At 38.9% G+C, this 12,908-nt stretch overlaps 1 protein-coding gene across 2 annotated transcripts in view; it reads right to left on the bottom strand.

The window, feature by feature from the left end:
• tmem117 (transmembrane protein 117) overlaps window positions 1-7,669 on the bottom strand; it is a 46,813-nt gene extending 39,144 nt beyond the window's left edge. The window contains exons 1-2 of one of the 2 annotated variants that reach the window (XM_086299204.1): window positions 7,278-7,669; window positions 5,526-5,833 (exon numbers count right to left, since the gene is read on the bottom strand). In XM_086299204.1, coding sequence (XP_086155330.1) covers window positions 5,526-5,805 — 280 coding nt within the window. In that variant the 5' untranslated portion in view covers window positions 5,806-5,833; window positions 7,278-7,669. Of the gene's footprint in view, window positions 1-5,525; window positions 5,834-6,195; window positions 6,423-7,277 lie in introns of those variants that run through there. The other variant, XM_086299205.1, reaches the window with a different exon arrangement.
• Window positions 7,670-12,908: the final 5,239 nt, after the last annotated feature.

The following is a 12,908-nucleotide window of genomic DNA, read 5'->3' as shown; positions in this document are numbered from 1 at the left end:
AAAACTGACTGAACTACATGCACACCTACTGTACATTACCATTATGAATCATGGAACTGACAAAATGCTGGTGGTGTAACACACCAAGAGTCTGGAGCTTCCACAACACTCCAGAACTGGAAAAATATTTTGTGTCAATGTGATTTTAAAATGATGTACAAATCCCAGTTTGAGCACTATGTGAATTATGAAAATAGTTATATAGTGGATTTATTTGTATGCAAACAGATACACCCGAGTCCCCTGTAGGTTCTTTTCCATCATCATGCTGCCTGTAGCCACCTGATTGTGCAGGACATATTGTGACGCCATCATGCTGCTTAGCAATTGTCCAATAACAAACTAAAATCACAGACCAAGAAAATACTGTAGCATAAACATGTAATAGTTTGGGAACAAAATATCACAAAACTTACTTTTTAAAAAGCAACTTCGTTCCGATGAAGAAGTTAGAACTGCTAAACATTTTCTGACTGAAGTCTTGTATGAACGTTGGAAATGCTTTCGGAGTGCCAAATGCACAATGAATAAAATTTGATTAACCCGACTGTAATGAAATGGCAGCGCGCATTTTAAAATCTGCTGTTTTGGGGAGCAGTCTGACACTTAACCTCCGTTACATCCAGTAAATGTAACACGCTGGCTTTGCCAGTCTGTTAAAGTGAAGGCACTCTCTGGTGATGAGAGTCAGTGGGTATTTCCCTAACTCACAAGGATTTTCTTAATACAGCCAAGCAGATGAACAAAAATCAGGACAATTTACTTTATCCTCCATTCCTAATCCCGACCAAACTGGTCATGTGGTTAGATAGAAGGATGAATAGACTCTTTAAATTTTTTCCTTTATTAATCTGGTGGACAATATAAGTACTGCAGATGGACCTAAAGAACACATTTACAATTAATTTTAAAACCTCCTTTTTACAATGTTTTGAAATTGAAATTGTTGTACTGATATTTAGATTAATAAAAATTAAACAAGAAAGAAAAAGCAATGAGATTTTGCATACAGAAGTGAATGGCTGGAAGACTCTTCAGCTATCAGGCCTCTCTACTGTGGGACCAGCTCCCAGTTTGGATTCCAGAGACAGATGCCCTCTCTACTTTTAAGATTAGGCTTAAATTTTCCCTTTTTGATAAAGCTTATAGTTAGGGTTGCATCAGGTGACACTGGACCCTTTTGTTGCATTTAATCATTAGTTACTTTTAAACTCTGGCTCTCTCTCACAGCATGTCTTTTGTCACCGATCGCAGCAGATGGCAGCCCCTGGTTCTGGCTGAGTGTTCTTCCTGTTAAAAGGGAGTTTTTCCTTCCCATTGTCACCAAGTGCTTGCTCATAGGGTTTGTGATATGTAATAATGCAGGGTCTTTACCTTACAACATAAAACACCTCAAGTCAACCGATACTGGATACTGGTACAATAGATATATATATAGAGAGAGAGAGATAGACAACAAGAAATACCCCAGAAGATGAAAATGAAACCGTGAAAAAAAAAACAAAACAAAGAAAGAAATATTTCATCTTAACCCTAATGTGATGATCAGAGTAGGGACTAAAGTGCCACTTCTTGGGTAGGTGCTCTACAGTCTCATGTCTCACACATGTAAGCATTGCCTATGTGAGTCAATTAGTCAGTACTCTTGATGGGTGTCTATTCGTTAATGCAACTCCATGCAGTTCAGACTTGTTGTACTGAAAGTGTGTATGAGGTTGTAGTGATCAGTGTTCATTTCACAGCCTAGTGAGTACACACGTCTGAAAGGGGTTTAATTTGCCACATTGTTGATGGTCTATACACGCAAGCGCACAGTGACACTAAGCTATAATTTAGAACCTCTGAGCAATAAGCTAGCTAGTTTTATCATCTTAAACCAAATGAAAATCCATTCTTTTATCTTTTCACCGTGAACACATCACTGTGGCTGATCAAGAAGTAGTTGCAGCAACCCAACTTCCTATAACAAAACTTGCATTTATTTAGATATGGGCATTTATACCCACCAATGATAGATGAGCCCAGAAAATCCAAAATATGTAAATTTACGCATCATGTTAAGGCCTTTTGTTAAGGCTTTAAAAATGCAATTATTATATGTATTATATACTATATATGATATTTTATATTTTGCAATGAATAAATATTACATGTTCTATTTCAGACAAACATTTATTTAAATCATATCAAATTACCTTTTTATTTTCTCAGTCTAGTAATGGAGTCCTGACCCAAAAGAAAGAAAAAAAAAACATTAGACTCTAAGTATAAAAACCCTCCAATTTATTCAGTGATTGCAAGTGAAGAGACAATTTTGCTATTACTAGATCTAATAACTCCCCACTTGCTCCACTTCCCGTCTTATAGGAAGGACTCTGCATTTGCTGAAACTGTCATGTCATCATGGACTCTCAGTTTTCTATTTATGTTCAGAGAAGATGATCACTTCGAGCACCCGCCACCACTCTGTGCCGTCTAATTATAGTTGGTAACGGTTCATCCAAGAAGATAAACCAGCGTGCCCAATAATATCCGGCACTAAGTGACTTGTGAAGTGAGCAGGAAATGAAACGCGTGAGTTCAACTGGAAGCACTGCGCAGTTCATAAAAGTGAAGGGAGGATGACAATGGAGTCACAGCCGTTATAAAGGAGAGTGACTAGGAGGAAGCCGAGCGAGCAACAGAGTGATACAAGTGTCATACGAACAGATGAAAAAAAAGCCAGGTTGGTGAAAAAGAAGAGGAAATGTATCAAAGAGGTGTGAGAGCTGACTAACATGTTCCGCTGCAGAGCTTCTCAACCTGTCACAGCAGGAAAAACACAGCTCGAAGTAACAACATAAAGAGTTCTGCTATTATAGTCTATCATATTTGAACAAAGCCTTCATTAGTGTTAATGCATTCGTATGCCGACACCACCTGAACTTTCTTGCAGTGACAAACCCTTAGTCTTTCACTTGAGACAGTTTGACTGGCATGAAAAACTACAGCCCTGTTCTAGTAAAACAGCTCTATTAAACGGGGAACTTTACTGATATCACACATCAAAATCTGAATACAGATTTTGAGAACAACTACTGCATCTGTGGGGGGGAAAAGAAAATTGATTTGGGTCAGTTATCAGTCCTATCCTGACTCAAAAGGCTGGATCGGATATTGTGACAATTTGCTGATATATATAAAGCTAATCTATTGAATTCACTTCCATGTTGCTCTCTGTTTATTATACCACACAGCAGTGCACCAGCTGCTACTGGTAAAGCTAATACAGCATGGAGGAGGCTAACAGCTGAACGCCAGCAGTTTGGAAGCATTTCATACTGATTACTCCAACAGCTTCTCTTTGGTTGTTTACAATAAATTTTAGTTGACTGTAAACTTAGCTAAAAAGCTCTGATGATGATGCTTTCCTGTCAGGTTCTTACTCTTTCTTCAGTCTCTCGCACTCTCACCATTGTTCTGTTTGGTGTAACATTTTTTGGGAAGCTTTCATTGCACTTTTGTTAATACGACATGCTGCAGTTAATATTATTTCACTACAACCATCTCTTGTTAGCAAGAATGTTAAAAGCGAAGTGCTAAAGCACTGTGCAAAAGTCTCTATCCACCCCTCAATTCATTGTACAGTATTATCCTAGAGAAGTGATAAATAGAGGAAGTGATTTATTGAAACATATAAACATACATACAACTATGATATAGAAAAGGAAAAATTGTAAAATGATTGAAAGTCTTTACTATATGACCACCTGTATTCTTCAACACAGTGTAAGCTCTCTTAAGCAAGTTTTCTTGACATTTCTTTAAGTAGTCTTTAGGAATAGTTCATCAGGATTTTTGAAGATCAGTCAAAGCTGTTCTTTGGGTGTTGGCTGCTTTCTGTTCTGTTCTTATACTGCGTCAATAATGCTGAGGCCCAGGCTGTGGGAAAGCCAGTCGATGACTGATGGTGTCGCACTGTGTTTTTTTTTTCTGTCCACGTATGACATTACTGCTTTGGTAGTGTGTTTGAGATCATTGGTGTCCTGAAACACGAAACTGATACCAATCAGATGCTTTTCAGATGAATCAGCAAGATGAACCAAAAAGATCATACTCTTCTGTATTCACAATGTCCCCAACACCACTGGCTTAAATGCAGTCCCAGACCATGACAGAGCCTCCACCGTGCTTTACAGATGGCTTTGAACACTCACTGTTGTACCTCCCTCTTGATCTTTTCCATGCATATCGATGACAATTTGAACCAAATACTTCAGGCTTTAAAATCTCAAAGTTTTAAGTTCATCACTTTTTAAGACCGATTGCCACTTTTTTCACAGTTCAGTTCTTGTGTAGCTGGCACACCTCAGCCTTTTTCTCCCCGTTTCCCTTCCTTAAGAAAGACGTCTTCACAACCATTGAGACCATTTCTGACGAGGCTTCAGTGAACAGCAGACGGATCAACTGAACAGCGAAATGCTTCACTCAGGTTCTGTGCCAAGTCTTTGCTGGTACTTTATTATATTTCTTAAGGACAATGCCTTCAGATACTGTTGATCTACTGTAGATGTTTAAGGGCACATTGCACAACATGCTTGCTTATGCAACACCAGATTTTCGACTAGTATCTCTTTGGGAATCACCTTATTGGTACATAAATTGTATGCCTATCAAGCTAAAATAAATAAATATAAAAGTATAAACACATAATAAATACAGTTTAAAATGTAGAAGTTGCTAAATTGTCTGTTATGTGTAAATACATAACACTGACCTATAAATCATCCTGTTAAGTCACTTAACAAACCAACAACAAAAAGCATTTGAAAGTGGTCAGCTATGAGGACTGAAAATTAAAATAAAAAAGCAAACGAATGTCCAAAGAAAAACTTTCACAGACCTTCAGAAAGCCTGGAGAAATATTTCTCAAGAGCAGGTTAAAAAAAACATTACAAGAACATCTGGCTCCGCAACAGCAAAAATACATTAAAACGAGAGAAAGCTCAGGACTATTGCACAGCAATGTATAAAGAAACACATACAAAAAGATCACTGCATACACAAACTTTAGCAGACACTCTTCATTTTATATTTTGGAATAATTAGAGGAAGAAATAAGGGAAATTTTGTTTATTGCTTGGGTGTCTGCCATGAATACAGGAGTGTGCTTGTGAGTCCAACATTAAGTCTCTGAGGTAATCTTCTAATATTATTTCCATCTGCACTTTTTCTACTGAGACATTTCTAAACACCTCTAGTCACAAATCTGTTGAAGGAATGCAAGTCCTCATATAGAATTTCAGTGTACATCTAGTTGCCGCAATGAAAAGATGAATCAGCAGCGATTTCAACAAAGAAAATAATTAACAATCTCTTTAATTACGTTCCCATTGACAAAAAAAAAGCAGAGCAGGAGTATAAACGTGCTTCTCCCCGATGAATAGCAACAACAAGAACATCAATGGGGGTGGTGGGGGGAGTTCCCTCAGACAGAAAAGCCATTACTCTGCACATTCCACTGCATTATTGTGTGCATGACTTACCAAAGAGCTGGCGGTGAAATATAAACTTCCCGGCTAACAGGCCAGTGATAATGGCCAGTATCCAGCCAATTACTTTCAGGATGTTCCACCCGAGGCCTGGGTACTTGTTGAAGAGGAAAGAGAAACAGTTCCCCACCACAATCATATGGGCCTCTGTCTGACTGTGAGAGATGGGGTCCTCGGCGAAAATTAGGAAGTTAAAAAAGGTGACGAGGTACGCCACAATGAGACGGGACCACGGGTGCTGGAAATAGTAGCGAAAAAGGGCATCTATTTCCATCTTGCTAAGCCCTCCAGCCACACTACACCTGGGAGTCAGAGAGAGAGAGAGAAAGTGCTTCTTTTAGTCAGATTACATTACCAGCCAGGCAGATTAGAGCAAACGCACCCCTCAGACACAGATTAGTGGTTGGAATATCACTAAAGATAATGGATTAGGATCATGCTCAATTCAGACCCGGCTCAGATAGAGCAGCACCTCCAATAACGCACACAGATTTCTTAACACAAAACCAGAGTTTCCAATCAGTCCTAAGATTATCACTCAGCTGTAAATTAGCAAACAGCCTATATCCTGTAATCGATTTAAAGGAGAGAAAAATAACATAAAGTGGACGATCAATCCACTCAAGTGTCCTCTTGTGCCGGTGAATCACGTGTCGTGTCATACCTGGAAGTGGTGGACTCTTGAAGTACTATATATCTATTAGCTATAAATCGCTGGCTCGTCTCCTTTCAGCCCGTCTGCTCTGCGCTCTTCTTAAAAAAAACTGTTCCAGCATTACAGTGAGGCTTTCCCCGGCAACACCAGCCAAGCAGTGCATGAGTAACCTGCAGACACCCCGTCCCTCCTGTATTTTTAATCATTATTCACCCATGAACTCCACTCTTTCTTTACTCCATCGCTCTCTACCTCTTTGAACCGTCTGACTTTGCTGGGCTGAACTTCTGCCTGCTTTCATACCTTCCCTAAAACAGGGCATGGAGGGGGAAGAAGGAATTATGTAATGGCTTCAAAAATAGACCTGGCTATTAAATTTCACCAGCATCATGTTTGTCTTGTCATGATGCTGCCACCTTGGGTGATAGTAGGCTGATGAGGTAAAATGCAGATTTAGTTTGCTTTCTTTATCAAACTGCAAGCATTTAGAGGAAGACGAGCAGGAGGAGAAGGCAGACTTTTAGTGTGACCAGGGACCTGCTCCCATTCTGTGGCTAGCAACTTGTGACCAGAGAGTCCCAAAACATGAGTTAAGTGGGACTTAGCACGCAAAAAAGAACAAACTGGGCCGGGATAAGTTTATCTGAAGGTGGGTGGGTGGGCTATACCCTAGATAACCACGATGAGTAATGAAGAGATCAACTGATGTTTCGGGACCTGATCTCCCTCTAAAGCATAAAGATTAGATTTGCACTGATCAGAGCAGAGCAGTCTAAGTGCTGCAGGAAATACTCCAAATGGCCTCTCTATTTGAGGCACTTCTGGCAATTTCTGAATGGACTATCGTGTTCAGGGCATTAGTGCGTGATCGCACCAATCTCCCTTCTAACGACGCCAAATGTCACATCACTGACCTTATATAATTATGAGATATCACAACAAGCTTGACCATTTTGGTTCCTTCTTATCTGAATGTAGGGTACACCGAGTGAGATGTGGGACAGCCAAAATCCGTGCAAGTTACCTGCATGCACGTCGCTTTTTCTCATTTGTGCATGTGCAGTGGGTAAAGTCAACACGATTTTACACACCTGCTCCACGCCGTTTTATCTCTCAGTCGATGTCCAGGACGAGAAGCCCCGCTCCCGCTCTGCTCTCCGGCCACATCAAGCCGGCAGCGGCGCTCTAATCATCCTAAACAGGAGATGATACGACAGGGCTGAAGTGGGATTATCCATGCGACCTGTTGTTGTTGGTATACGACAGAGGCACCCACAAATCCTCTGTCATTGTGCCGGACTGTCCATACGCCGGGCGGGGCGGCTATTAAGCGGCCGGTGCTTCGTCACTGAGTCCACGCCGTGAGGTGCGGTTTCTGGGTAGTAAGTAGGACGCTTCTACCGCCGCTGTAGCAAGGATGGAGGAGGCTGAATCCACACAGCAAGCGCAGCATCAGTGCAACGCAATGTAGCCAACACGTTGATTCACTAGCGCCAAAGTCAGAGCCAATACAAATACACGACTTCCGCTCACGTGTTTCAAAATAAAATGATAGCGACATCCATAACACAAGTAAGACTTGAGGAATCTATAAGTATACCAATATATGTATCACAACAGGCCAAGGACGAACCTCTAATATTAACGGATTAGATGTTGTTTTCCTTTATTTTTCAAGTTACTTGAACTTAACCCATTAAACATCATTAGAAACTACCAGATTTCTATGAGGATTTTTCTGAGGAAGATTTTTTCCGCTTCTGGAAAAAAAACTGTCACCCATAACTCGATAATAACGCAAATCTTTAACTTATTAACTCAAAACTTTGGGATACCTAACTCGAAATTTGGAGTTATTTCCTCTAAATTTTGAATTATTAATTCAAAACTTTGAGATCCCAGCTTTTTTTTCAGTGCCAGAAACAAACTTCCACAGTGACTGTAATCGTCCTGGTTTATGTTGAAGAGTTGAGTGTCAACGGTCTTTCATCTTCAACCAGAATATCCAATAAAATTATCCACATTATCTAAACTCATCATATCAGGGGAATAGTCTATCCTACCTGGACACTGGAACGAGGTGCAATTTGCCAGTGATCATTCATTTGTTTAGTCACAATCAGTGTTGGTCAAGTTACTTGAAAAAAGTAATCAGTAACTAATTACTGATTACTTCCTCAAAAAGTAATCCCGTTACTTTACTGATTACTTATTTTCAAAAGTAATTAATTACTTAGTTACTTTTAAAAAACACGATTTACAACCTGAAGAGGTGATAAAGCGATAGATCTTTCAGCCCAATTCTACTTTTTCTGCATAATCCATCATACAAAATGTAATCAAATGGAAAAGTCTATTTTTTTAACTTGTTTTATCAGTTTTAATCTTTTAACTTTATGCATCAAGCAAAAATGTAATTATATGCAACATTCTCTGACTTGAATAAATTAGTTTAACATTTAAACCTATTTTCTGCACGTTCCAGCGCATAAAATAACATATTTTTTGTGTTTACACTCAGTCTTTCAAATAGATGCAAGTAAAACACAGCAGAAAATAAATAAAGTCAAAGACTCAGTGGTCCTGTTGCTCTATTTTCATCTGTAAAGCAGGACTGCGGTAGGCGGAGGTTTACCCTGGTGCAGGTGTGCCGCGGTCAGTTGAAGAATCCGCGAGTTTCTCTGTGAGTTTCCCATTACGTCGTTGCACACTCGGTGCTTGCTTGGAAGTTTAGGGGTTTTTTCGCTGTAAAAAGAAGTTTTCTTCCCACGCACGGTGGACGCTAATGTTTTTGTCACTTTTTATGGAATCAAACTCAAAGTAAGGTCAGTACTTCCATGCTTTAAACGCTGCACGCTCATACTCTCTCCCACAATTGATATGTGATCCATTGTTGATCTGCACACAGCTGTTGTCACTAACGGCGCACTCGCTTACGTCACTGTCTATGTCACTGTGGTGAGACATTCTCCAAAAAATCACGGTTTTAGTAACGCAGTAACGCAGCGTTCCTACGGGAAAGTAACAGTAATCTAATTACCGTTTTTGCAATAGTAATCCCTTACTTTACTCGTTACTTGAAAAAAGTAATCAGATTACAGTAATGCGTTACTGCCCATCTCTGGTCACAATAATGGCAAATCAGACACTTACACTCATTTATATGTTCTGAAATCTACATCACATCGAAGAATGTGCCTGCACATGTGATGTGACAATAAAAGTGATTTGATTTGATTTGATTTGAATGGTTGAAGATGAGCCCATCTCAATCAGTGGACCAGAGCTCAGTAAACAATTTGCTTAATACCATTGGTAAATTATTTTGTTTCACATAAATGTACTAGTAACAGAGCACAGGTTTCATCAGCCACACTAGAATCTGTTTATTTTGTAAAAAGAAAAAAAAAAGGGGGGGGGGGGGTTCAAATCACTTCCTGTGCTACTGTGTGTCATACTTGATGCAAAGCTGAGAAGGGAATTTGCTGCCATGGGGCTCATTTATTTATTTAAAGAGGAGACCAGAGGCAGGAAGCCCGTGGCTTGGTATGACAGATCAGAGATGTGGAAAAACTGAATAAAATGTAAAAAAATGAAAGATGAATGAATATTGATCTTTATATTAATATTCATCTTAAGCCATAATTAAATACAATCAGTGCTTTATTTTTTCTTTTCTTGAAGAAAATAGCTGAATTTAAACCAGAAAACAAGTTGACTTTATTTCTTGGAACTTATTACATTATAAAAGCAGATACCATACACATATAGTGGAGTAAAGCATTCATTATTATTTTATTATCCCTTTAATTTAAATACCCAATAATAGAATATCATTAAAATATCCCATAAATAAACCAGAACTGTTAGCATGAATATGCATATATATGATGCTCTTCTTCGTGGGTTTCTGGCATCTCAACATACCAAGACCAATACACATACGAAAGAGTATCCTTATACCCTTTCTTCTTGGCTTTTTCATTTAACATAAACTTGTGTAGAAATGTGTCCCTTGTCAGCATAGTATAGTCTATGAATTCACATATAAAACTTTAGGCACTCTATGTATTACAGAATCCTTTAGTTTTTAATAAGTGAAAAGAAACAGAAAATCTTCAAATGTTACGCAGGATTAGCGATGCACTCTACCAGTGTGCAGTGTTGATGAAAATAAAAATAGTATGCAAAGCCACATCTGGATAAGCCAAAGTTATTTTGGACTCCAATGCAGTAGAATTTAAGCTCCTTTGCCACTACAGCCAAAGGTATATTTAGCACAGAAAACAGCATGTTGGTGAAAATACAAATCGCATGCAGTCTTCTAGAAATTGAAACTGAAAGCACACCTGCTTCTTCAATAGCCAAATATCACCTTTAAGAAACACAAGCAATAAGAAACTTAAGTACTAACCCTTAAACTGTAAAAGAAATAGCATGGTAAGCTGTGGATATGATTGCCTTCTGTGTTGTGAATGTTGGGACAGGTCTCACACATTAATCACGCTGCTGGGCAGAAAGTGGTAAACTGGATAGACTTTTAGCATCACATAAGCCATGGGAATAAACCCACAGTGTTTTCAGTTTTCCTTGTCCAGAGTCCCAATGTGAGGTTCTTTTAAGATCTATTACCTTGTACAGAATGTTTTTGTCTGTTTTCAAACACTGAAAAAACAGACTTATATGTAATCACCAAAGAACACATATAAACAAGAAATGAAGAAAGCCACAGGGGTGGGGGTGGGGATAGGCTGAAAACCCACCAGTAGAGTCCGAGTGAGAGGTGAGTTTTCCTCTAGTCAGGTCACCAGGGCTACGACATTTACACAGACAACCATTCACACTTATATTCACACCTACAGTCAATTTAGAATTGCCAGTCAGCCGAACATGAATGTGTTTTGTATGAGAGACAAAGCTGGAGTACCTCGAGAAAACACAAGCAGCACAGGGAGACCGTGAATTTTCCACACAGAAGGGCGCCAGCCAGCTGGTTGATTCAAACCCAGGACTCTCTTGACTCTTTTCAGTGGCTGGTGCCTGGTGCTATGAATGTCTGTTTCTTTGTGTTGGCTTGTCTGTGTGAAGCTTGCATGTTGTCCCTGTGCTTGTTTGAATTCTTACACAATACTCTGGCTTCCCCTGACAGTCCAAAGGCTTGGTTTTAGGTTAATTGGCAATTCTAAACTTTTGTATTTTGACTTTTCTAAGAGACTAAGTAATTGTCTTATTTTAAAATGGTGTGTGCATATGAGTACTGCTGCTGTGCTTGCCCAAAGCCTGGTCCCCTTTAGTTCCCTGTGTAAGAAAATGTCCCGTTTCATCCATGCTCATATGAACACATGTGAAAATGTGAAATACAAGATATATTTTGACTTTTTTATACCAGCAAAGATATTTCTAAAAAAAAAAAAAAAGGTCAGAGGAAGGAAGCTCTGTTTTTACTAGATAAGAGGGACAAGTGCAGCAAGGTAGCACATTAACTTAATGTCACTATTATTTTTCATTATTATTTCCATTATGAATATGAAAACATCTCACCAATAGTATCCTGGGATTCAACAATAGTGTATATATCAGAGTAATTGCAAAAAAAATGATTTAAAGCAATGATACTAATAAGAGCTAAACACATTTTACAGAGGTTTGCTGCTAGTGCTTTTACTTTTACATTCAAACACTTGCACTTTCTCCTTTGTTTTCAAAGAAGCTCTAAGTTCAGCTTCTGGAAGAGGTGTAGTAGAAGGATTTGTACTGTTGTATTTGTAGTAACAAAAAAATCAATGCTGAAAAATACTACTTCTAAATTTATAGAGCTGAAATCATTATTTAATTCCGTAATTTCATTTACATGTACAATGACAATAATGGATTGCATTTATATAGCGCTTTTCAAGAACCTTAAAGCGCTGTACAATTCCACTATTCATACACTCTCACATTCACACACTGGTGGAGGCAAGCTACAGTTGTAGCCACAGCTGCCCTGGGGCAGACTGACAGAAGCGAGGCTGCCATATCGCGCCATCGGCCCCTCTGGCCATCACCAGTAGACGAAGGGTCTTGCCCAAGGTCACAACGACTGTCCAAGCTGGGCCTCGAACCGGCAACCTTCCGATTACAAGACCAACTGCCAAGTCTTGAGCCAGGTTTGGGTATTCTGTTCCGTTCTATTCTATTAATTGAGTTCTTTATCAGGAAGAAGAAGCAGAAGTTGTAAAAATGAAAAAGAAAGAAAAACAAAGCCTGTTTTCAGAAAAACTGATAAAAGGCTATTGTATTGTATTTTATTCTATCATGAAAATAATCATCACTGCAAGTTTTAAGGTGTGACTGTGACCTCTGAAAGCAGGAAGCCACGAAAAGAGCCACTGGTTTCCTGGCTGGTAGGCAATCCACACCAGAGTTCTTCCACCTCTTCACCAAGAGGCCACATGCACCTGCAGATAAAAGGTGAATGAAAAAAATGAGACTTCACACCGAGCATGCACTAAGATAAGATAAGATAAGATAACCTTTATTAGTCCCACACGTGGGAAATTTGTTTTGTCACAGCAGGAAGTGGACAGTGCAAAAGTTATGAGGCAAAAATTAGAATACAATAAGAATAAATACAGTACACAACTGTACAGAATAGAATAAAATAAAATACTATATACAGTAGAATAAAATAAAATAAATATACAATAAGATAAAAATAGAATACAAATACAAATACTATA

Source organism: Aulonocara sp. 'chitande type north' Nkhata Bay, linkage group LG7 (assembly GCF_057382095.1).
Source record: "Aulonocara sp. 'chitande type north' Nkhata Bay isolate Kocher_YH1m ecotype deep benthic linkage group LG7, A_spYH_male_GT1.1, whole genome shotgun sequence".
Classification (NCBI taxonomy): Eukaryota; Metazoa; Chordata; class Actinopteri; order Cichliformes; family Cichlidae; genus Aulonocara; species Aulonocara sp. 'chitande type north' Nkhata Bay.
This window is presented reverse-complemented; position numbering and strand designations above follow the sequence as displayed.